The sequence below is a fragment of the Eubalaena glacialis genome, chromosome 9 (genome assembly GCF_028564815.1).
Source record: "Eubalaena glacialis isolate mEubGla1 chromosome 9, mEubGla1.1.hap2.+ XY, whole genome shotgun sequence".
Classification (NCBI taxonomy): Eukaryota; Metazoa; Chordata; class Mammalia; order Artiodactyla; family Balaenidae; genus Eubalaena; species Eubalaena glacialis.
Genome location: NC_083724.1, coordinates 9,489,734 through 9,516,083, shown reverse-complemented (window position 1 = coordinate 9,516,083; position 26,350 = coordinate 9,489,734). Strand labels below are relative to the sequence as shown.

The 26,350-nt window shown below is 45.7% G+C and overlaps 1 protein-coding gene across 18 annotated transcripts in view; it reads left to right on the top strand.

The window, feature by feature from the left end:
- RALGPS1 (Ral GEF with PH domain and SH3 binding motif 1) overlaps positions 1-26,350 on the top strand; it is a 282,278-nt gene that overhangs the window by 100,425 nt on the left and 155,503 nt on the right. For 17 of the 18 annotated variants that reach the window (XM_061199913.1, XM_061199909.1, XM_061199908.1 and 14 more), the window contains 2 exons: positions 10,779-10,868; positions 13,533-13,625. In XM_061199913.1, the coding sequence (XP_061055896.1) occupies positions 10,779-10,868; positions 13,533-13,625 (183 nt within the window). The remainder of the gene's footprint in view (positions 1-10,778; positions 10,869-13,532; positions 13,626-26,350) is intronic. The other variant, XM_061199912.1, reaches the window with a different exon arrangement.

Sequence of the window (26,350 nt, the reverse complement as noted above, 5' to 3'; positions counted from 1 at the left end):
GGACAGCAGGCTGAGGGGCTGTGGTCGCATGGAATCACACAGACCTGAGTTTGCACCTTAGCTCTGCAACTTGTTGCCTGTATGATCTTCGGCTGTCTTTCAGCCTCTGACCTTCCTCATTTATAAAATAGGAAGAATCATTTCAAGTGATTTTTGAAGATTAACTGAGAATCATGGATGTAAAGGGTTTAGCTCAGCACTTGACATACAGTAAACAAGTAATATTAGCCTTAAAAAGGGTGGTAGTGTAGTGGGAGCTACAAGCTGAAAGGAAGGTTAGCCTTGGGCCTGAGTGCTGGCGGTAGGGTTGGGATTGTGTCCTGAAGACGAAGCATTAGGAAGAGATGGAGAGGGAATCCTTGGTTCCAGTTCAGGCTCTGCCGCTAGCCTGTTCTGAGGCCTCAGGCAAGTCCGAGTCTGGGTCTCAGGACCCTTATGTATTAGCAGAGTTTGGACCTGGCAGAGGTTCCCAACGCTTTGCCCTGGAGGACTGCTTTAACTTTTCTCATGGACTCATATATATATATATATATATATATATATATATATATATATATATATATATATATACACACATACGTAGTTCTTAATGACTGAAACCCCAGCTCAAACTCACCTTACTGGCTTATGTAACAACGTCCAGGGAGAGACTAGACTTCCCGTATTGCTCGGGGCCTTGGATGGTGCTGCTCTCTCCACCCGGAGGTCCCTGGAGACGTTCAGGAAGGTGTTTTCTCTGTGCTGGCTCCCCTCAGGCGACCTCCTCCTCTGTGGTTCCAAGATGGCTGCCAACAGCTCGTTGTGAGGGCAACCCCTGCAGAAAAGACCTTCCTCTTTTTCAGTAGCTCCATTTGATGTCCTGGAATAGAGACTCTGGGGTTGACGGCCCTGGCTTGGGTCCCATCCTGTGCTTCGTGATCTCATCACCCTGACCAGGAAACAGGAGGCTCTGGCTGGCCAGGTCTCAGAAACAGGCCTTCCCGTGGAGGTAGGGTAGGGGGCCAAGGCCGCAGGGACTGAGATTGGAGGACTGACAGTTCCTCAGGGAAAGTTGGTGCTCGGGCAGGAAGAGGCTGAGTGATGGCCAGAACCCCCCGCAGACCCTCTTCCCTCTTGCACTCTTCCATCCAGCTCTGAGCTTTCTCCCCTGATCAATCTGCTGATACCCCATCCATGCATCATTAGCCTAGTTACTGAACATTCCTGATGCCTCTTGGCTTTAATCGAGACTATTTAAAGAACAGTTATTGAGCACTTCAGCTCAACTTACTGAGTTAGATACTGTGCTAAGCATTTAACCTGCATCATCTAATTCAGTTTTCACAAAACCCACTGAGGCCGATATTTTAAACCCATTTTATGGATGAGGAAGCTGAGGTTCTGGAAAGTGAAGTAACTTGCTCAAAGCCACATCACTGGTGAGTTTCTTTACTGAGGGGCCTCCCCATTTTTCTGAACATGACTCCAGTAGAACCCCCTGTTCTTCCAGACCTCATTTATCACAGGACTGGGAGGCAGTGTTAGCATTTTCCCTTCCAAATGCTACCTCCAAACAATTATTCTTTCCTCATTGTATAAACCCACTTTCATTTGAGGCTCATTACTTCTGGTTATATTCATTTATTTATTTAATAGACATTGACTGAACATGGTACCGGGCTCTGTGCTAGGTTCAGGGGGTCAGCAGTAAACTGGATGTAGCCCTTGCCATCATTAGCTCATAGTCTGGTGGGGGAGACAGACGTGATGGAGGGGATTACAGTCCAGGGGAATCAGTGCTAGGGTGGGAAAACCAGAGGAGAGGTGTGGGCAGTAGGAAGGGAGGCCAGGAGACTGGATTGGAGTCTGTCCCATTAATCTAGGTGAATGACAGAGATGTAAAGTGGCCGGGCTCAAGAGAATATTAAGAGACCGAATGATAGCACTGGGTGATTGGATTTGGAGGGAGATGACAGGGAGGCAAAGGAGGCCCCGCTTTGGTCCTTGGCAGCCCCACTCTTTGAGATGGTGAGTATAGAGGAGGAGGAGCAGTTGTGAGAGAGGAGATGACAGAGAGGAGAGAGGTTTGGACGTGTGAGCTCCACCATGCAGCAGGTAACTGGATATTTGCGTCTGGGAGTCAGGGGAAAGATCCAGCTTGAAGATGCAGATATTGAAGTCACCTACACTTGAAGCCACAGGAGTAAATGAGATTACCCAGGGAGCAACAGAGGCCCACGTGAGAGCCTCAGGGCTTATGGGAAGGGCAGAGGAGAAGGGGCTGAGAAAGAGCAGCCTGGGCACGAGAAGAACACCCAGAAAGGCTGGTGTCTTGGAAATCAGTGTCTCAAGGATAACGGGATGCTACAGAATGGGTCATTTAAAAGGGCTAAAAAAAGAGTCTTTTATGTTTAGCAGCACGGCGGTGGTAGGCTCAGCAGGAGCTGTTTTGTGGGGATGTGAAATGGAAGCTGGGCTGTAGCAGCTTGAGCGGTAGTTGTGAGGAAATGGAGAGAGCAGGTGCAGGTGATGCTTGAACAGTGGCTCTAAGGAGAAAGATGAGAAGAAGGGGGTGGCTGGAGGGGTTGAAGACGTTCAGGGAGGTGTTAATATTCCTTTCTTCTTTTCAGCAGAAAGAGCCTTGGGGGTGTACATATTTTGAGTGGAAAGAGCCAGTAGACTGGGAAAAATTAAAGATGAGGAGAGAGAGGGAATACATAATGAAGTGAAGTCCCAGCGAAGGTGGGAGAGGCCGAGGCCTGGGACCTCTTCATCGTAAAAGGCGAGTCTGCAGAAAGGAAAGATACAGACACAGGTCTGCTTGTAGGTGTGGTGCAAGGAGGTTCACGGCTCCTCTCTCCTCAGTGCACTAGGAGGTGAAGGTGGGGAAGCAGGAGGAAAGCTTGAGGGGTTTGGGGGGAGCTTGAAAAAGCCACTCCAGGGGAAAGAGAAGGTTGACTATGGAAATATAGAAAGACTTGTGGACGGAGCCGATGGAAATAGAGATTGTGGCTTTTAAAGTAGCCCCAGGGCATGAGGGTAGATGGTTTTCTCTAGTTGCACTTTGCAGCCTAAAGAGAGGGGCACAGGAGGGCAAGTGGTTGGATCCATCCATGATGAGCAAAGCAGATTTTTTGAAGGACCATGGGGCAAGGGACCTAAAAGTACTGGCTAAGAAGGGGCTGAAGTGACAAATGATAGGGGATCTGTCTGCTCAAGAGGAAAAGGGCCACCAAGGACTCCAAGACGTGGTGAGAGGGAAGGATGGGCACAGCAGTGGGGCTGGGGTCAAGGAGCAGGTGAGGATTAGAAGGTTAAAGGTTGTGGCCCGAGACTGGAACTTCAGGCTTCTGATGCAGGGCAGTCCTGGGTAATATGGAGAAGGGGGTGACTGGAGTGATAGGTGGGTAACAGTTGCTGAAGTGACCATGGTCATTCACAGTGATGTTGATGTTACCCAAGGAATAAGGCAGGGTTTGCTATGGCGAGGAAGGCAGTGGTCCAGATTCTGATCTGCTTGCTACCTCTAAAGTTTTACCTTTCCAGAATGTAAAAAAAAAAGAAGAGACTCATATATATGTAGCCTTTTCTGACTGTCTTTTCCCTTAGCCATATGCATTTAAGATTCATCCATGTCTTTATATGGCTTGATGGCTTTTTTATGAATACTGCTCATTGTATGGATTTACTAGTCTATCCATTCACCTTCTGAAGGACTGACAGTTTTTGATGATTATGAATAAAACTGCTAAACATGCATGCTGTTTTCTTTTGGTGTGGACATAAGACTTCAAATAAACTGGGTAAATATCTAGGAGTATAGTTGCTGGATCGTGTCTGTACCATTCTGCATTCCCACCAGCAAAGAGTGAAAGTTTATGTTGCTTCAGGAAGAAATAAAACTGTCTTTATTCACAGATGACATGATGGTCTATACAGAAAATCTCAAAGAAATCTATTTTTAAAACTCCTGGAACTAATAAGGGAGTATAGCAAGGTTGCAGGGCACAAGATCAATATATGAAAGCTTTCCTATATACCAGCAATGAAGAATTGGAACTTGAAATTTAAAAAAAAAAACACCATTTACAGTAGCACACACATACTCAAGAAATACTTAGGTATAAATCTAACAAAGTGTGTACAGGTTCTATATGTGGAAAACTATAAAACACTGATGAAAGAAATCAAGGTAGATTGAAATAGAGAGGTATTCCATCTTCATGTATTAGAAGACTCATTATTAAGATGTCAGTTCTTCCCAGCTTGATCTATAGATTCAATTCAATCCTAATTGAAATCCCAGCAAGCTATTTTATAAATATCAACAAACTGATTCTAAAGTTTATATGGAAAGGCTAAAGATATAGAATAACCAGCACAATACTGAAAAAGAACGAAGTTGGAGGACTCGCTCTACCTGATTTCAAGACTGATTGTAAAGCTATAATAATCAAGACAGCTTGGTATTGGCAAAACAATAGATGTCTAGGATTATGAAACAGAATAGAGAGCCTAGAAATAGACCCAGACAAATATAGTCAACTGACCTTTGACAAATGCATGAGGGCATTCAGTGGAGAAAGAGTAATTTCTTCAACAAATGGTGCTGGAACAATTGGAACTGTTTTTGTGTATGTGAAAAAATGAACCTAGACACAAGAGTTTAGGCCTTTCATAAAAATTAACTCAAAATTGATCATAGACCTAAATGCAAAAGACAAAACTATAAAACTTTTAAAGGAAAACATAGAAGAAAACCTACATGACCTTTGGTGATGAGTTATTAGATATAACACCAAAGCACAATCCATGAAAGAAAAAATTGGTAAGTTGGACTTCATTAAAATTAAAATCTTCTGTTCTGCAAAAGACATTTTTAAGAGAATTAAAAGACAAAGCACAGACTGGGAAAAATATTTGCAAAACACATATCTAATAAAAGACTTGAATCCAAAGTATATTCTTAATACTTAACAATAAGAAAACAACCCAATTAGGGACTTCCCTGGCGGTCCAGTGGTTATGACTTCACCTTCCAATGCAGGGGGTACAGATTTGATCCCTGGTCTGGGAGCTAAGATCCCACATGCCTCGTGGCCAAAAAAAAAACAAAACATAAAACAGAAGCAATATTGTAACGAATTCAATAAAGACCTTAAAAATGGTCCACATCAAAAAAATAAAAAAATCTTAAAAAAAAAAAAAAAAAAAAGAAAACAACCCAATTAAAAAACAGGCCAGGGACTTCCCTGGTGGTGCAGTGGTTAAGAATCCACCTGCCAATGCAGGGGACACGGGTTCGATCCCTGGTCCAGGAAGATCCCACATGCTGCGGAGCAACTAAGCCCATGCGCCACAACTACTGAGCCTGCGCTCTAGAGTCCGCGAGCCACAACTACTGAGCCCGAACGCCGCAACTACTGAGCCGACAGGCTGCAACTACTGAAGCCCATGTGCCTAGAGCCCGTGCTCCGCAACAAGAGAAGCCACCCCAATGAGAAGCCCGCGCACTGCAATGAAGAGTAGCCCCACTCGCCGCAACTAGAGAAAACCCGCGCACAGCAACAAAGACACAATGCAGCCAAAAAAAAAAAAAAAAAAGCCAAATATCTGAATAAGTACTTTACCAAAAAGATGTAACCAAGGGCAAATAAACGTGAAAAGATGCTCAACATTATTTGCCATCAGGGAAATGCAAACACTACGCACCTATTAGAATGGCTAAAAAACAAACAAACAAAAAAAACCCCAAAACAAACAAACAAAAAACCTCACCAGACCTGACAATACCAATTGTTGGCAAGTAATTGGAGCAACACAAACTCTAATTTGTTGCTGGTGGGAATGAAAAATGGTACAGTCCAGCAATTGAACTCCTCAATATTTATCCAGTTTATTTGAAATCTTACATCTACACACGTACACATATTCACACACACACACAGATACACAAATAGCACACAAATATTTATAGCAGCTTTATTTATAATAGTCAAATACTGAAAGTAACTAGGATGTCCTTCAATAGGTGAAAGGATAGGCAAACTGGTAAATTCATACAATGGAATAGTATTCATCCAAAAAAAAAAAAAGACGTCATCAAGCCATATAAAGACATGGATGAATCTTAAATACATATTGCTAAGTGAAAGAAGCCAGTCTGAAAAGGCAACATAAGTGTGATTACCTCCCCCACTTTTTTTTTGACGTTCTGGAAAATGCTGAAAAAAATTCTGGAAAGGTAAAATTATAGAGATGGTAAACAGATGAGTGGCTGCCAGAGGTGTGAGAAGGGGAGAGCTTTGAGTAGGTGAAGAACGGGGGATTTTTCAGGGTGGTGAAACTATTCCGTATGATACTATAATGTTGGATACATGCCACTGTGCATTTGTGAAAACCCATAGAACTTTACAGCACTAAGAGTAAACCTCTTAGTGCTAAATATGCAAATTTTAATCATTGTGGAGATTAAGGGGTCCTAGGATGGAATGTAGAACATAACAAGCGAACCTAACTGGATTATAAATGTATGAAACAACCTCCCTGAGAAGGGTGAGGGGAAAAGGTGCTGGCCTAAGTAACTTTGGAAATGAGGGAGCCTGAAAGACTAAAGACAAAAGGAACTGTATATAAGCACTGTACTCTGATCAAGTTGTTTCCCAAGGGCGGATGGGTAACAATTCTGGAGCCATTACGCATGAACACTGGAATTGAACAATTAAGGAAATGGGTGGCAAATGGTGGGAACCAGGTTTCTCCCACCTGTTGGAGTGGGAAGTTGTAGACTAGCAAGAGGAGGCTAGAATGATCCATATGGTAATGGATTGGAGGTGGAGACATTAGTGGGAAGTCATATTTAGCTTAATATAGATACAGATGGTTACATATTTACAAGAAATATTTATAGGTATGTATATATACAAGAGTTAGGGTACACACACACACACATTTCCTTGCTCTGCATCTGAGAGGACCTAGAAACAGTGATACCTAAGTAGCACAAGCACACGTAGCTCCCAGGTCTTGGTTTCTAATACCATTATCTAATAAAAGGAACCAGGGGGCACTTCCCTGCTGGTCCAGTGGGTAAGACTCTGTGCTCCCAATGCAGGGGGCCCGGATTCGATCCCTGGTTGGATGCCTGGTCGGGGAACTAGATCCCGCATGCATGCCACAACTAAGAAGTCCGCATGCTGCAACGAAGATCCTGCATGCTGCAACTAAGACCCAGCCAGCGCAGCCAAAATAAATAAGTAAATAAATAAATAAAATATTTTTAAAAAAAGGAACCAAGGCTCCTTGGAGAAATGGCTGGTTTCGGACTGGGACAAGAAGTGTACAGGATGAGGCTGTAGCATCTTGTAGTTCCAGAAAGTAAGGAAGTGCTCAAACAAACCAACCAAACAATGCTGGGGGCATGTCGAAGCCAGCTCTCAGTGGCCAAAGCTGGAACAATTTGAGTAAGGAAATAAATAACATAGTATTGGATCAAAACCCCAAAGTATAAAATAAATATCCATGAGTCCATTCTGATGTAAACAAATGATGGAATAAATAAATGGGGGAGACTAGACAAACCTCCTATGCAGAAGAATTCCAAATAATCTATGTAGATATTTTGCCCTCAAGAAGGTGGAGGACAACTGCCTCCTTCCTTCCATAGCGACTTCCTTCCAAAGTTTGAGGTGATAGTATTATTTATGCAACCAGTTCCCTATTGATGGGCATATTCTTTTACTTTATAAACAGTGCTTCAGTGAACCCTTGTATGTATATCACTCTACATTTCTGTATTTTTATAAGATAAATATTCCAGGGAGAATATAACTTTTAACAGCTTGAAAGATATATTCAAGTGGTTCTTCAAAATGGTCCTGTGAATTTATACCCCCGCAAACAGTGTATGAGTATCAGTTTCTCCACACTCTTGGCACACTGTATGACTCACAAAGGGGTAATGTATTCTCTTTAATATAAAAACCTTTTACTAATCAAGAGTCAGAGGACAGGTGTCCCAACAGAAAGGTGGATGAGGGACCTGAACACGTAATTCACAGGCAAATAATACAAATGGCCTATAAATATTTGCAACAAAAAACTGAAAAAACGTGCAAAAAAATGTTAACTGAGGAGTCATGAAAGAAATGCAAAATAGAAACAGTGAGACATTAGTCTGTCCACTAGGTTAGTAAAGAAAAAAAGAGCTGTAATAACTGGTATTAGCCTGCTCCAATTTTTATGGATCAACAAATAAAGCTTTTGGAGGCCAAGTTTTTAAATATATACTTTTGAAAAAAGGTACACATACTTTTATTCACTCCACCTTCCAGGAATTTATCCTCAGACCTTAATTAAAAATGTATAAAGATATATATATAAATATGTTCACCACAGCATTGTCTATCACAACAAAATAATTCGAAATAAGCTACCCAACAGTAGGAGGTTCCTTAATGATGAGACATCCCTAAGATGAAATGCTTGGCAGCTGCTAAAAAATATGTTGATATTCTTATATATTTATAAAAATTCTTGTGATAGTATGATTAATATACACCAATTTAATTGAAAAAGAGAAACATGTTCTCTGACTAGACAAATATATATTCTGAGACATGACAAACATATGTTCCAAGAAGGACACATACCACAGTGTTTATCACGGGGGTCTGTATGTGAGAACGGGCTTGCAAATGACTTCTGTCTCTTGTGCTTATCTCTGTCCCTTTGTTTTCTGCATTAAGCTTCTCTTAAATTTTGTAGTTAAAAAACAGAATTAAAACAGTTTAAAACCATGCTGATTCTCCCTTTGTAATGTCTCTCTCCTCTGCCCCTTCCCTCCATCTCCTTCAACACTGCCCTCGCTCAGGCCTCCCGTCTCTCACTTAGACCATCGCCTCAGCTTCTTGATGGGTGTCCCTGCTCCTGCAAAAGGGTCTGGCCTGTCACTCCTGTGCTCAGAAGCCTCTGGAACTCTCCCTGCGCAGCATAGTGTCCCCTTGTTTCTCCAGACCCCCTTCCCTTCTAAGTTCAGTCTCCCTCCCGCCCCCACCCCACGGGGCGCCTGCAACACCAGTCCTGTCCGCCCGCTCAGCTCTCCCTGGTCTCCTCACCTGTTGAGGGTCTACCCATCTTTCAGGGCCCACCTCCTCTAGGAGGCCTTCTTTTCTCATTACCTCCCCCATACTCCAGTTCACTTGGTTTGAACTTCTTTGATGGCCATGATCACCAGCTGCCTTTTAATACAGTGATTTCTGGACTGACAGGTCTGGACTCGCAGTGCCTGGAGCACACAGTAAGGGCTTCGTGAAGGTCTGCTGGAGTGAACTGATCCAGAGTTGCCTCTGAACACCACCTGAGTCAACTCTGCCACATTCCGTAATTTTGCTTTAAATAGGTGTGATTTTTTTTGACACATAAGAATCTACTAAATTATACATATAAACTGTCACACTTGAGATTTATGTGGCATAAAAGTGTGCATGTATTAAAATATAAGGTTTATGGGCATATCACCTAGAAAAAATCTTGTTATATGGAAAATCTTTCTTCCATAACTGGCTAGTAACATTTGAGTCTGAACTTAATTTTAGGCAATTCCTTGGAAAAAATGATTCTATGGAAACCCAGGCATGTCCTGGAGGCAACCACAGATAATTACACAGAGAAAACTTTTCTATAATATTCCTGCTTAATATAAGAAGCCAAATTTTGATTCTTGGTGATTTAATGTTTTCTTGTTTTCTCATTGAAAAGTGACAGTATTTCAGTAAAGGGAAGACATTTGGTTGCAGCAGTAAACATGCTTTGATAACTCTGGACTATCCTTAACTATTTTAGTCTGTAAAATTTAGAGGTTTTAGATGCTTAGCCTTCCTTTTCATTCCACGTCTCCCCCCTTCTCTGCCCATCTCTCCTCCTTTCTTTGCGGTGCTGTCATTGCACTCTTGGGCATCCGTGTTTCACATAGAGCTGTTGTTATAGTCATGAAACATAAACAGGAAAGCAAACCACTGCCCAGTGTTTCTTAGCATGAAGCTCCTCTTGTTTCACTGAGGCATCGTGTGAGTCAACTAGACACTGGTGGATGACTTTCTTGTTCCCACCAAAGGACTCAGGGGCTCGAGGATGGTCAAGTGTGAATGATATTCTGAACCAAAAGTACCAGTATATCCTTTTGGCATATGCTGTCTCCAGAAAAACATGCCCTTTTACCTGCATTGCTTTACAGAACTTTGAGAGATGTTTTTGTATCACTTAAATTATTGGGCAAACCTCTCCTAGAAAATGAAATTTGTTATAATTGTGCGAATATAGGTGAGTCCTTCTTGCCTTGGGTCTGGCTGTGGATATGGATCTCATAGGTGGTATTGCCAGCATGCATATCCCTTTGTCTGGCCATTTGTCCATCCGTCCATCCAGCCATCCGTCTCCCCATAACTGGGATCCTTCTGAGCAGGAATCCTGTCTGATACATCTCAAAATTTCCTGAAGCACCTTCAGGGAGACCCATATGTCGATGGAGGCCCAATAAGTCCCCTGGCTAATGATGGGAGTACTTATTTCTCGCAGCACCACTATGCGTGTTGGAGAGCTGGTGCTGACGGCATGGGACCCACTTGTAGGGTTGGGTGTCATAAAGGAACCCTCAACCTCCTGCAACCGTAGGGTTTGTCCTCTCAGTCTCCCAACCTCTTAGAAATCCCATAGAAGTAGTGGGCGGGGTAACTTGGTTGGTCCGGCATTTAACAGCTTTTCTGGGGGGTGTGTGTGTGTGTCTGTGTTTGACTCTACAGGTCAGTTTTTGGGTTGTACGAGAAATTCTAACAGCACAGACTTTAAAAATAAGGGCAGAAATCCTGAGCCATTTTGTGAAAATAGCCAAGGTAAGCTGTTTTATTATTACTTTTCCCCTTCCTTTCCTTTCTTTTTTGTCGCAAAAAGGTGTTTCCTTGGTACTTTGGGAGCTGATTTGCTCTGGACGAGCCGGGCAGGGCTCAGACATGGGGCTCTGACCCAGCTTCCCCAGGCAGAGGCAGCTGTGGGACCAGCCTAGCTGCTTGCTCGGCCTCCCAGCCCCTGTGCTCGCACAGGCAGGTGCCCTCCGCCCTGTGGTTTTGGCAGCCAACCATTCTTTATAGCTGGCCTTTCACAGACTCTCCACGAGGCCCCAGCGGCTACCTCTGGGATCCATTCATCCTCCTATTCAGATTTAGCCAGTGCTGGGGGTTGATGGCTTTTAGTTAGCATCGGAGGCTGTGACACCATCACGTCCTGCACAGTTTGTTCGCGGTCAGCAGAGCTCACCCCACCCCATCTTGCGCTTGAGGCCCGGGCCCTGCTGCCCCGACCCCACCCCCTGGGCCTGCCCTGGTAGGGTTGGTCCTTGCTGGTTCTTGGGCACCAGGCTCACGTCTTTTCCCCACTTTCCCCTCCTCTTCCCTCGTCTCTGCCAGCCCAGGCTGTGATCCCACGGGCCTTCCTGGACCACTCTCACCTCTTACACAACCCTGCCAGCTCCCCCCAGTCCACTGCTCCCGACCACGGGGCTCGCCTGACTCAGCGGAGCACCGCCCTGTCTGTTCACTGCCCGCTTTGTGTGCGCGCGTTGTCTTCCCACCCAGGTCCTAGGCCAGCTCACCTTCACTGCGGCCCCTCTCTGGCCAGGCGCCATAGCTGCTGCTTTACAGAAATGATTGCATTTGACGCTCACATTATTATTATCCCATTTCCGGAGGAGGAAGGGGAGGCTTAGAGAGGTGGGTGTCCACGCCCAGGCTCCACGGTCAGTCGGAGCGTGTCTCTCTGCCTTCAGGGGAGCTGCTCTGCTGCCCCTCACGGCAAGGTTGTGTTCATCCAGCTCTAAGTATGTTAGGGGCGTGGACACTTTTACGTCCTGTGCATTCTGAAGTGCCTGGAACTGTTGCTGGGCTTAATGATACTTGTTGCTCTCGGTGAGTTCGTGCTGGACCACGAGAGAAAGTGGGAGGAAGTTCCAGCCCACCTGGTGCTTTCAGTTTGGAAGTTTCCAGCCCCACCCAAGGGATCCAAAACTATTCCTCCTTAAGCTCTGCCACCTTCTGATGGTGGATCGTCATGCTGGCGCTGTGCCCTGGGTATGTTCTCGTTCGAGCCTCCTCCTTTCTCTGGGCCTTGGTTTCCCATCTATAAAATGGGAAAGGGGTGGATTAGATAATCTCCCAGAGAACCTTCACCTCTAAAAGAAATTCTGTGACAGGCATAGCCATTCAGATACAAAGGATGAAATTCAGCTCACTCAGAGAATCTATTATTACACACAGCAAACGATTAGGGAATATTACAAGATGTATGAAATGCAGTATTAGCTTGTGTGGTAAGGGAGAAATCTCCAGGTAGGAACAGAGCCGTGAGGACTAGGCATAAGGGCTTTTCGTGGATTTGTTCATTTTACTAAGCCCTGCTCTGTGCTGTACTAGGTCCTAGGGATATGATGGTAGATACCGCTTCATCCCGGCTCTCAGGGAATACACGGTCCAGGGTGACAGAGGGGCAAGTGCAAGCAAATACAGTCCAGTGGGCTAAGGAAATGCACAGGCTGCTGTGGGAACACGCAGGTGGGGTGGGGTTGGGGACAAGTCTTCCTGACAAAGAACAAGCAGCCCACGCCGCACTGCCCGCTCTCCCGGGTGCCAGGCACTGGTCTAGCAGTTTACGTGCACCGTCCCACGCAGCAGAGGTGCTGTGGTTACCTTCCTCATTTTAAATATGAAGATGTCGAGGCTTAGAAGGCTTAGGTAACTTGCCACAGGACACACCAGTAGTGGGAACCGGGGTTGGAACCAGGCCTCTTGGTTCCGTGGAGCCTGCCGGCTACACAACTTTCACTGACTCCTGAGAGTGAGAAGTGGGACCCGGGTCCTGTTGGCAGGTTTCCCTCAGCATAAAACCAAGAGCAGAGCAGTTACATTTTTCTGTGCTCACCCTCACCTGTGTCTCCTTCTGTTGCCCTCCGTGGTAAGGAACTTGTCTGAGATGGAATTAAATCCAAATGTTCTCACTAATTTGGGGTCTGGTTCAGAGAAGCATGGTCAAGTGGCTGGGAAGCTGGAGCTCCGTGCTCCCAGCTGAGGGGATCGTGCAGATTGATAACATCTTTCCTCAGCCTCCCGCTTCCGGGTGTGAAGGTAATCGCAGTAGACCCATGTTGATGTTGTTAGCACAGCGGAGGTTTCCGTTTACAAAGGCCTGCTGGGACAGTTCAGATTCATCTAAAAAAAGAACAGAAAGGACATTATCAAACCTCATCCCGAGCCATGTTTCTGTCCAGCAGCCAGACGAGTCAGCTTACGAAATTTTGCAAATGTTTTAGATGCAGACTCACCTTTTGACAATCTGAAAGAAAAAGAGCATATGGTTTCTGTGAACTTCCTAGAACTGTATTTTCTACATGAGATATTTTTAAGTGTAAGTGAATTTCACAAATATGACAATATTTGGTAACGCTTGAGCATGTTTTTGTTCTGTTGTTTATAGCAGCAAAATAATCTATTCCATATCTTTTTTTTCAGAAACTTCTAGAACTCAACAACCTTCATTCTCTCATGTCTGTGGTGTCAGCATTACAAAGTGCACCCATCTTCAGGCTGACAAAAACCTGGGCTGTAAGTTAATCTTCCTAAGTCTGTTCCTTTGGTTTGGGCTGTCCTTTCTTTGGTGAAGTTCTCCATTCCTTAAGCCCCAGAAGGCTTTCTCGGTCTGCCCTTTGCCAACGACGGAGGATGACTGTGGGTTAATGAAGTGTCCCCTGGCCACTCTCTCTCCTTCAGTGACCTCAGCCCCGTTTTGGGACAGGGAAGCTGTGAGGAAGCCGGCGTGGCTGGGGACCCTTCTGGACCTGACAAAATCATGTATGATGGCGGGGTCAGTGGCATGACATCTGCCCTCCGCTCCAAACTGCCCCTGGGAAGCCTTCTGGGCTGCTGGTTTGCAGTTGCGCTGGGCTGCTGGCTGTACAGCTACGAGTTTCTTTGGAGGAACCTGTGACCCTCATGTAGGGAAAAATAATTTTTTTTTCCTAAAGGCCATGGATAATTTCAGCTCAGAGGTGGAGTCTGATAGTTATATAATTGAGTCTGTAGGAAAGTTTTTCTGCTGTAAAAATACTTTAAAAATATCTCAAACCTCTTTATCCTCCTTAGCTTGGCACCGCGCCTGATGGGGGAAGTCATTGCTATTTCCATCGCTCATTAGCATTCACCTCCTGGCCCGCCTGGTCTGGGGTCTCTCACAGCCACACAGCCCAAGCCTTTCAAGACCTGTTTATGTCCCACAGAACTGAAGGAAACTGTATGGAGTTGTCAGCTGTGCTTCTGCAACTAACTCACTTCCGAACTTCTTTCTGCCAGTCTGCGGGGCTGGGCTCTGTTTCAGACTTGGCTAGTTCAGGGGCCTTTGAAATACTTAGGGATTGTGTTGTAGGTTGTCAGAAGTGAGCCTTGTTTCTTTAAATTGCAATTTTCCATAGACCAAGCCATAGCAAAGTGGAGTGAGAGGTTTTAGCCTGGAGTCAAAAGACTGGGTCTGCATTCAGGCACCGTCTGTGCAGAGTGATTCTATGGGACTCGTCTCCTCGTATCTACTTAGGGAGGTTGGCCTGAATCTGTGGTTCTCCATTAGTGCTTTGTGGAGCCCAGGGGTTCTTTGGAGCTGACTTGGGGCCAGCAGGGGCTGGGGGAGAGGACGGAGGGCACCAGGCAGATCTCCAGAGCACAGTTTCTGCCAGAGCAGCTCTGTTTGCATCAGTTTTATGTCCTGAGCTTCTGGGTGAACTTCAGTTGAGCAGTGGCTTTGGAGGTCAAAGCAAGTTTGGAAGCCACTGGTCTCTGTGGTTGCTGCCAGCCCTGTGATTCCCTGAGTCCATCTGAGCCATGAGGCTTTTTTCAAAAGTTGCTTGGAGATTGTTTTTCAAATGAACTTTCCATCATTTAGATGCTGCTATTGTTTCTTGGACTGCTGGGAGCTCTGTGTGGGCCCAGAAGAAGGAATGATGAATCTCACGGTACACAGACCTTACTGTCAGTAACACAGGGACTCTCGGTGACCCCATAAGTGGCACAGTCAGTGAGGGCAGCAGGGAGTCAGCATGAGGGGCCTGCACAGAGATGCCACCCACTCAGGGATGGGCAGGGCCCATCCATGGAGCTTTGGCCAGCGTTCTCCTCAGGATGCTGTGCCTTGCCCAGGATGGTGGGGCAGCATTGGGCCAGAACAACATCCAGGACTGCTCCATGTGGCTCGGCAGAGTCCTGTGCCAGGGTGGCCGGATCATCACTGCCATTGATGGGTCTTTGCTGCAATGAAGATAAATCTCCCACAGCTCCTCAGAGAGCCTGGAATGAAATATCCACCCAGGACCCGTTTGAAAGCATGAGCTTCCTCACCTAACTCCCTTCCAGGCCACGTGGGTCAGCTGTTCTTCCTTACAGATTTGCCAGGCGCTGTTCTAAAAGCTTTCCCTATATTAACTCATTTCCTCTTTTTTTAAAAAAAATAAATTTATTTATTCATTTACTTATTTATTTGGTTGTGCCAGGTCTTAGTCGCGGGGGCGGGCTCCTTAGTTGCAGCTCGCCAGCTCCTTAGTTGTGGCACGTGAACTCTTAGTTGCAGCATGCATGTGGGATCTAGTTCCCTGAGCAGGGATCACATCCGGGCCCCCTGCATTGGGAGCGCAGAGTCTGAACCACTGCGCCACCCGGGAAGTCCCCTCATTTCCTCTTGACAGCTACCCACCGTCAAGAGGAGGCACAGAGAGGTGGGATGACTTATGCAGGGTTCCCCAGCTAAGAGGCAGAGCGGGAATCAAACCGGAGCAGTCTGGCTCCGGAGTCCCCGCGCTTACCCACCATACCCCATGGAGCTCAATAAGGACGGTTCCCGTGATGCCTTGTCAGTCAAAGCAAGAAAGCGGGCCTGTTTATTGTTTTGTCTCCTCTATACACAGTTGCTCCAACAGGAACTTTAAAGGTGAGATCAGCAGACTCTGGGTGCTGCCCCAGGCCGTTGAGCCTCTGTTCTGGCTGTGGCTGCTGCTGGCCTGGCTGCTGGCCTCTGAAGTGCACCCTTCTTTTGCCATTAATTTCTGGTAATGAGCTTAGCCACAGAAATGTTGCCAGAAAAGAACTGTTTTCCCTCTCCCTGCTTGTCCCTTGATCTGGGGAGGGGAAGTCAGAGGAGGGCCCCAGGGAGGGGACACACAGCCAGAGAGCCAGAGAGCTGCAGCCAGGCCTTGAAGGCTGCCTTTTGGCCACTTACTCCTTGGTTAGTCCATGGCTTCCGCTGCTCCTCGGGTCCCCTGGGATTGGCCGCTGACTTTGGCATCTAGCTGGCGGGAGCCACGGAGAGGACAGGAAGCTGCGGTTATGCGTCACCAAAGGACGGGGGACCCCGGGCAACAACAAGTGTTCTTTTTCTGAGAAATCTCCCATTGCCTCCTAAGGGCTGAGAGCCGGGACTATTTCCTTGGTTACAGAAGGCCACTTAGCAAGGCAAAAGGTGGGGAGATGCAGCATCCTAGGAGATAAGAATGGCAACTGCCAAAGGCTGTGTCAGGGAGAGAGGAGGTGATACGCACCGTGTGGATTCAGCATGACGTCTCCGAGGTCGTGTGTGGGGAGCTGTTTGTTCTGGGTAAACCCACCATTCAGCCTGTTTCAGACCAGACTCTCCCCTTTCGCCCACCTGTCCTGTTAGTCCAAGCACAGTGGTTGGTGCAGAGCACTTGGGAAATGGTGGGGGCCAAATTCGCCATCTTTCTCCTTCATCCAAATCCCCCCAGCCCAGTAGAATCGACGATGCCACTATATTCCTGACACTCTCTCTACACCTATTGTGACAGAGAACACAGGGCATCTACTCTGCAGTTTTGTTTACAGGTCTGCCTCCCTCTTTGATCACCTTCCTTCTTGGTGCAGTCTGATTTTTTCTCCATATCCCATATCCTTGGTGCAGTCTGATTTTTTCTCCATATCCCAAACGACTGAGTTTACACTGGTCGTTTGAATTGTATATGTTTGTTGTGCTGAATTGTGTCCTTCTTTTGCTACTTCTTTTCCCAGTAATGAGATTAGCCACTGAAACGCTGCCAAAAAATTGCCGCTTCCCCTCCCCCAACTTGTCCCTTGATCTGGGACTGGTGAAATCTCATGGCCCTGCAGAGCAGGGGGGAGCAGGCACACCAGCCGTAGCAGCCCCAAAGGTCAGTACTTTAATAGTCTTCGTTTTGCAGAGAAGGAAACTGAGGTTCCAGGAGTTGTAGTGGCCTGTCTCAGATCACGGAGCTGATGAGTGCCAGAGCCGATGTGATGTAGCTTTGCCTTGATGGACACATAGTCCATGTTCTTGGCCATTTGCTGGATGACTTGTCTATGATGGAACCTGATGTTGGAATCAGGCTGGGCACAGGGCAGGGAAAAGCAGGCACACACACTGCTTGGGAAGTGGGGCTGGAGAAGTGAGGCTGGCACACAGGCCCCTGGGGACAGTGTATGACCAGCTCCCTGAGTGCAGTCTCTGGGGTTGCATTGAAACCCTGGATATCTGGGAAACCTGGATGGAAGGGGGTCACAGGTGTGGGAAGAGACCTGCCACTTGGTTTCACTATGGATGGCCTTCAGTGAGGGCCAGTTGGTCATTAGCTGGTAGGCAGGGCAGCCTGTCGGCCTGTCCGTGGCTGGCTGCTGAGTACCAGCGGCTGGGTGAGCTGGGACAGGACAGAGGCTGACCTCGCACATAGTAGGCCCATAATAAATGCTGGCTAGATGCACAAACAGGGAGGGAGTCACCTTCTGCTGGCCTGGAAAAACACAGATAGGGTCTGATTTATCCCAACACTGGGCCTGCTTTGGAATATTGGCTGCCTCAAAACCATGAGACCTAAGCAAGAAGTCCTGTCGGCCAGTTCTGATTTCCTGAGCACGCATACTGTGTGGCTCTTATTCATTCTGCAAATCAGATACTTTTTGAACACCTACCTCCTCGCCTGCTCCATGGCAGGCCCCGAGGCTATGGTCATGGCCCCTGTCTTCATGGGCTTTTATGTTATCCAGGGGAGACAGACACATTTTTGTGGGAGAATAAACATGTGCCTAGTCTGGCTGGTGCAAGAAGTGGTCAATAAATGTTTGTTGAATGCATGAAGTCATGAACCAAGGGCTGTCAGATAGGAATAAAAGTGATGCCGGAGACCAAAAGAGGAGGATGCGATAGGGACTGACTGGGTGTGCAGGGAAGGCCTGTCTGAGACCTGAGTGACAAGAGGGAGCCGGCCGCGCCAAGACGAGGGCACAGCCAGTGCAGAGGCCACGGTGGAAGAAACTCCAAGGCCAGTGTGGCTGGAGCGCAGCAGGCCTGGGGGAGATTGTGAGGGTGCTGTGGGCGGGCGGCGGGGCCGTCTGGGAAGGGCTCAGCCCAGAGAGGAGTTGGGTTTTCTTCTGAGGGCAGTGAAGGGTTTTAAACAGGAGACAGACATGATCTGCTTTAGAGTTGCTTTTGATTTTTGTTTTTTTAATTAGTGTTGCTACTATTTGAATAGCAAATTGGGATTGCAGGGGGGCCAGAGTGGAAATGAGGCCGGGTTAGAGGGTTAGGGCAGAATCTAGGAGTGAGGTGATGCTGGCTAGCATCGGGGAGGTGGCAGTGGACATGGAGAGGAGGCTGAAAGGGGAGGCATTCTGAAGACAGAGGTGGCAGGATTTATGCCGGATAGGATGTCGGAGATGAAGAAAGGAAGGGACTGGAGGACGATCCCGAGGTTTGGGGCCTGAGCAGCTGGCAAGAGGGTGAAAACTTTTCTCTGATCAGGGTGGTCCCAAGACGAGCCTGACTTATACAGGAGTGACCTGGGGGTATGGAATTCCTGAAGTATGGGTGATTCGCTCATTAATTACAGTTCTATGCTATTCATCATGTGTACACATATACGCACACGCACACACACACACTCTGCTTGCTCTGTGCACGTTCCTATCATGATTTGCTCTTTCCTACTGAATTCATCCAGAGAGTTTGACTCATCTGCAGCAGCAAAGGGAAAACTGAAGAACTTGGCAGGGAGGAAATCACAGCCGGTGGGTCAGGCGGCCTGATCTGCAGGGTGGTGGCCTGGAAGGGGAACCCTCCTGGGAGCAGGGCTCTCACTTCAGGCATCTGGGGGCACAGGGTCATTGAGCAAATATCCCAGGAAGGCAGATGTGTGGCGTTCATGTATTTTGGATTTTAGTCTTTCATGCGGGAAGTGCCTCTCCTCCCCTGTGTCTGATGTGGGCCCCAGTGGCCCCTCTGATGTCGTTGAGAAAGTGGTGACGGGCATGGGCTGCCTGTGTCAGGTGGAAGGCGAGGTGGGGGAGGGAAGGGAGAGGAAACTGACATTTGCAGCCTCCGATTACTCATCCCCCAGTCATTCCTTGGCAGCCCTGCCTGCACTGCTTCTCAGAATTATGAGTTCTGCGGATGTTTACACCCTCGTCTTCCTTGACTTTGCCACAACTTTTGTCACCCGCTTCTTGAAAACTCTCTCTTTGCTTGGCTTATTCCCTTCCCGCCGTTCTGACAGCTGGCTCCTCCCTGACTGCTTTTGTCCCTCTTACCCACTGGCTGTAAGTGTGCTGCGAGGCTCTGACCCAGCTCTCGCCTTCCCCAATCCGAATCCTGTCCCGTGGGGCTCTCCCCAGCTTGGAGAGCTTCATCCATGTCCTCTGTGCCCCGGTGGTGGCTGCCTCCTTGCTCTCGCCCCAGCTGTCTCTGGAGCCCCAGGCCCACGTTCCTGTGCCTGCTCCGCGGAGCCCTCTGCTCCTGTGTTCCTTTGACAGCTCACCCTTGGCGTGTCTGAAATCAAAGTTTGCTTCCAGGAAGTGATCGTGAGTTCCAGGAGACTCTCTGAGCAGACTTATTTTGGACTTTGAGGCAATATGGTAGACGGGGTGATGAGGGGGAAAGCCCCTCCCTCCCAACTGCCTGCTTCAAACACACAAACACAGATAAACCATATTAAAAATCAAGAAGCAAAGCTGAACCAGAAGCCAAGAAAGGGAAGTCACCATGTGCTAGAAATAAAGAATGCTCTCAGAGTCAGCACAGCGAGCAGAGTTCAGAGAAGGCGCTGTGTGGAGACCTTTGCAGCTGGCGAGGGGCTGGGGTTCTAATGCCTGCACTTGGAGGGCTGGAATTCAGCTACTCACAGGAATCAGAGAGCCAGCAAGTGTCCCTCGTCAGAAAATCTCTGTTCAGCTTGGGGGAGCCCCAAGGGAATAAGTCCCTGTGAGAAACTGTCACCCCAGCCTGTACCTCAGGTAGCTGTTGGGTCTCAGTACACACGACCTGAATTGGTATGGGGACCACAGGCCAAGAAATGAGGGGCAGTGTCCCTTGCAGATTAAGAGTGTGGACTCCTGGGCTTGGCCTTGGACCTGCCTCTTATGGTAAGGATTAAATGAGTAAATATATGAAAAAATGTTTAGAACTATGCCTGGCACATAGTAAGGGCTAGATAAGTATTGGCTGCTGCCGCTGTTGTTGTTGTTATTATTATTATTATTTTCAACTTTTCTTGACTATTTTCAAATGGGCTGGCAGAGGCTGCCATCGCTGTAAGCCAGGCCCTCTGATTTATGACCTGATAACATCATCATCTTCTAGCTGGTTTCCTTGCTTCTGGTCTTACTGCCTTCCTCACACCACCCATGGAGTGATCGCCCTACGACATAGCTCTGGTGTTTTCACTTCCCTGATTAAGGACAATTTTTAGCACTCCCCCACCCTTTGCTGGGCTGGGGGTGTGTCTGTACTCACCACTCCTCCAGAACAGGACGCTCTGATGTAACGGTTTTTTTTTTTTCTTTTTAAAAAAATTATTCCAGCAATTTTATTTATTTTTTAAAAATTTATTTATTTATTTATTTAAAATTAATTAATTTATTTATTTATTTTTGGTTGCGTTGGGTCTTCGTTGCTGTGCATGGGCTTTCTCTAGTTGCGGCAAGTGGGGTCTACTCTTCATTGCGGTGCACGGGCTTCTCACTGCAGTGGCTTTTCTTGTTGTGGAGCACGGGCTCTAGGCTCACGGGCTTCAGTAGTTGTGACACGCAGGCTCAGTAGTTGTTGCGTACAGGCTTAGTTGCTCCGCGGCATGTGGGATCTTCCCGGACCAGGGCCTGAACCTGTGTCCCCTGCATTGGCAGGCGGATTCTTAACCACTGTGCCACCAGGGAAGTCCTTCCAGCAATTTTATTGTATAATTAGTAAACAAGTTAACATGAAATTGCACTATGAGACTTTTTTTCTTTTTTTCTTCCCCCCCACCCCACCGCCCTATCCCCTTTGGTAACCATGAGCATGTTTTCCACGTCAGTGAATCTGTTTCTGTTTTGTAAATAAGTTCATTTGTGTCATTTTTTAGATTCCACGTATAAGTGGTATCGTATGATATTTGTCTTTGTCTGACTTACTTAGTGTGATAATCTCTAGTCCATCCATGTTGCTGCAACTGGCATTATTTCATTCTTTTTATGGCTGAGTAGTATTCCATTGTATATATGTACCACATCGTCTTTGTCCATTCATCTGTCGATGGACACTTAGGTTGCTTCCCTGTCTTGGCAATTGTAAATAGTGCTGCTATGAACAGAGGGGGTGCATGTATCTTTTCAAATTAGAGTTTTGTCCTGGTGTATGCCCAGGAGTAGGATTGCTGGATCATATGGCAACTCTATTTTTAGTTTTTTAAGGAGGCTCCACACTGTTCTCCAAAGTGGCTGCACCAATTTACATTCCCACCAACAGTGTAGGAGGTTTCCCTTTTCTCCACACCCTCTCCAGCATTTATTATTTGTAGACTTTTTAATGATGGCCATTCTGACTGGTGTGAGGTGATACCTCATTGTAGTTTTGGTTTACATTTCTCTAATAATTAGCGATATTGAGTATCTTTTCATGTGCCTGTTGGCCATCTGTATGTCTTCTTTGGAGAAATGTCTATTTAGGTCTTCTGCCCATTTTTTGATTGGGTTGTTTGTTTTTTTGATATTAAGCTGTATGAGCTGTTTGTATATTTTGGAAATTAATCCCTTGTCAGTCACATTGTTTGCAAATATTTTCTCCCAGTCCTTTTTATTTTGTTTATGGTTTCCTTTGCTGTGCAAAAACTTTAAGTTTAATTTGGTCCCATTTGTTTATTTTTGTTTTTATTTCCATTACTCTAGGAGACGGATCTAAAAAAATATTGTGGTGATTTATGTCAAAGAGTGTTCTGCCTCTGTTTTCCTCTAGGAGTTTTATAGTATCTGGTCTTATATTTAGGTCTTTAATCCATTTTGAGTTTATTTTTGTATATGGTGTTAGAGAATGTTCTAATTTCATTCTTTTACATGTAGCTGTCCAGTTTCCCCAGTACCACTTATTGAAGAGACTGTCTTTTCTCTATTGTATATTCTTGCCTCCTTTGTCATAGATTAATTAATTGCCCATAAGTGTGTGGGTTTATTTCTGGGCTTTCTATCCTGTTCTATATGTCTGTTTTGTGACAGTACCATACTCTTTTGATTACTGTAGCTTTGTAGTATAGTCTGCAGTCAGGGAGTGTGATTCCTCCAGCTTTGTTCTTCTTTCTCAAGATTGTTTTGCCTATTTGGAGTCTTTTGTTGTTTCCATACAAATTAAAAAAAATTTTTTGCTCTAATTCTGTGAAAAATGCCATTGGCAATTTGATAGGGATTGCATTGAATCTGTAGATTGCCTTGGGTTGTATGGTCATTTTAACAATATTGATTCTTCCAATCCAAGAACGCGGTATATCTTTCCATCTGTTTGTATTGTCTTCAGTTTCTTTCATCAGCGTCTTACAGTTTTCAGAGTACAGGTTTTTTGCCTCCTTAGGTAGAATTATTCCCAGGTGTTTTATTCTTTTTGATGCTTGATATAACCATTTTGCTGCTGCTCTTTTTAATCCATCATTTTAACATTCATTACACTACCTCTAGTTTTATAATAATGAATACTTTGTCAGTCTATTTTAAACTGTCATTTGGATTTTTAACCCTGGATTTCAGCGATCCCTTAGAGTTAGGGAAGATACCGAGCTTGGATGAGAGAGAGGGTTTTTGGTTTGTCTCAATGGGTGTTTTTGAGGAAAACTTGCATTTGGGAATGTGGCACTTGGCGAAAGCCCTTGGGTAGGGAGATTCGTGCAGAGTACAAAGGACATAGTAGAGGCATTTTGGCAGTGGCAGCAAATATCAAAAGGTATCAAACCTACTTCACACCTACTTCCTGACCCTAAAAAACAAACCATAAACCTTTCAGCTGTGGCCAGTGGAGCATCTGCTGCCACCAGCAACAGAGCAACCCAGAACCCCAAGTCACGTGCGGAAGAGACGCAAGAGTTGGCCAGAGGAATTTCCTGTTCAAATACAGCCACAATCAACTCATTCTTTCCCCTTTGATTAGTATTCACTGTTCATGCTTAGCTGCTTGTGATTGGCACCCTGTTGGCAAGTTGAGTTGAAATATCCGGAAAAGTAGAATAAGCAGTCAAATTGGTCATCACATGTCCACAGTATGCAGAATGGCCAAGTCAAAAACATACTTTGCCAGGTCAAGGTGGCTGTGTGGGAAGACGCGGAGTTAGCGTCTCCCCACAACTAGGGCACCTGCCAGCCGCTGATGGGGGACTCTGACACTCAAGGAGATGGGAGGAACCCCAAAGTGAACCGGTAGGATGTAGGGGGACTGAGGGGGGAGGAGAAGTGGAGGCCAGACAGGATTGGTGCCCCTGAGGCTAGGGAGATCAGGAGAGGCAGGTGGGAGGCGCCCTCCGGGAGAGGAATGGAGGGCATTTGCCCCACCCACTCGAGCTCAGGAAGCCTGCTGGGCTCCCAGGTGAGGTCCCCTACCCTCTGAGACTAGGGGTGGGGCGCACGCCTGGGCCCCTTCTGTTCCTTGAGGCTAAGCCCCACCCCACAGTCCCCAGGGCCTCTTCCAGCCCTGTGGGTCCTGAGCATTGCCCCCGCCTACCACCCAAACCTCACCCTTGCTTAGGCCCACCCTCCACAGCCAAGGCCTCCCCCACTCTTTTTTTTTTTCTCTTTTCTCTCCTCCTCTTTTTTACTATTGTGGTACTGATGTACCTTCTGGTTGTTGATTCATCTATATTTTTATTTTTCTATTTTTCCTAACATATGTTAGTTTCCTAGTGTAATTTTATTTTTTACTTTGTTATTGCTGTGTTTTTTGCCACCCCAGGTGGCTTGCGGGATCTTGATTCACAAACCCAGGGCCAGGCCAAAGCTCCTGCGGTGGGAGCTCCGAGTCCGAACCACTGGACTAACAGAGAACCTCAGACCCCAGGGAATATTCATAGGAGTGAGGTTTCACAGAGTTCCTCATCTCAGCACCAAGACCCAGCTCTACCCAATAGCCTACAAACCCCAGTGTTAGAAGCCTCAGGCCAAACAACCAGTAAGACAAGAACACAATCCCACTCATTAAAAAAAAAAAAAAAAAAAAGAGATGGCAAACAAACATGTCACAGATGAAGGAGCAAGGTAAAAACCTACAAGACCAAATAAATGAAGAGGAAACAGGCAATCTACCTGAAAAAGAATTCAGAGTAATGATAGTAAAGATGATCCAGAATCTCGGAAATAGAATGGAGGCACGGATTGAGAAAATACAAGAAATGTTTAACAGAGATCTAGAAGAACTAAAGAACAAACAAACAGAGATGAACAACACAATAACTGAAATGAAAAATACACTAGAAGGAATCAATAACAGAATAACTGAGGCAGAAGAACGAATAAGTGAGCTGGAAGACAAAATGGTGGAAATAACTGCTGAGGAGCAGAATAAAGAAAAAAGAATGAAAAGAATTGAAGACAATCTCAGAGACCACTGGGACAACACTAAACGCACCAACATTTGAATTATAGGGGTCTGAGAAAAAAGAAAGGGTCTGAGAAAATATTTGAAGAGATTATAGTAGAAAACTTCCCTAACATGGGAAAGGAAATAGTCACCCAAGTCCAGGAAGCACAGAGAGTCCCATACAGGATAAACCCTAGGAAAAACACACCAAGACACATATTAATCAAACTAACAAAAATTAAATTCAAAGAAAAAATATTAAAAGGAGCAAGGGAAAAACAAAAAATAACATACAAAGGAATCCCCATAAGGTTATCAGCTGATTTTTCAGCAGAAACTCTGCAGGCCAGAAGGGAGTGGCAGGATGTACTTAAAGTGATGAAAGAGAAGAACCTACAACCAAGATTACCCAGCAAGGATCTCATTCAGATTCGATGGAGAAGTCAAAAGCTTTTCAGACAAGCAAAAGCTAAGAGACTTCAGCACCACCAAACCAGCTTTACAACAAATGCTAAAGGAACTTCTCTAGATGGGAAACACAAGAGAAGGAAAAGACCCACAAAAACAAACCCAAAACAATTAAGAAAATGGTAATAGGAACATACATATCGATAATAACCTTGAATATAAATGGATTAAATGCCCCAACCAAAAGACACAGACTGGCTGAATGGATACAAAAACAAGACCCGTATATATGCTGTCTACAAGAGACACACTTCAGACCTAGGGACACATACAGACTGAAAGTGAAGGGATGGAAAAAGATATTCTATGCAAATGGAAATCAAAAGAAAGCTGGAGTAGCAATACTTGTATCAGATAAAATAGACTTTAAAATAAAGACTGTTAAAAGAGATAAGGAGGGACACTACATAATGATCAAAGGATCAATCCAAGAAGAAGGTATAACAATTATAAATGTTTATACACCCAGCATAGGAGTCAATACATAAGGCAAATGCGAACAACCATGAAAGGAGAAATCAGCAATAACACAATAATAGTAGGGGACTTTAACACCCCACTTACACCAATGGACAGATCATCCAAACAGAAAATAAATAAGGAAACACAAGCTTTAAATGACACAATAGACCAGATAGATCTAATTGATATTTATAGAACATTCGACCCGAAAGTGGCAGAATACACTTTCTTCTCAAGGGCAAATGGAACGTTCTCCAGGATAGATCACATCTTGGGTCACAAATCAAGCCTTGGAAAATTTAAGAAAATTGAAATCGTATCAAGCATCTTTTCTGACCACAACGCTGTGAGACTGGAAATCAATTACAGGAAAAAAACCGTAAAAAACACAAACACATGGAGGCTAAACAGTGCACTACTAAATAACCAAGAGATCACTGAAGAAATCAAAGAAGAAATATAAAAGTACATAGAAACAAATGACAATGAAAACAGGATGACCTAAAACCTATGGGATGCAGCAAGAGCAGTTCTAAGA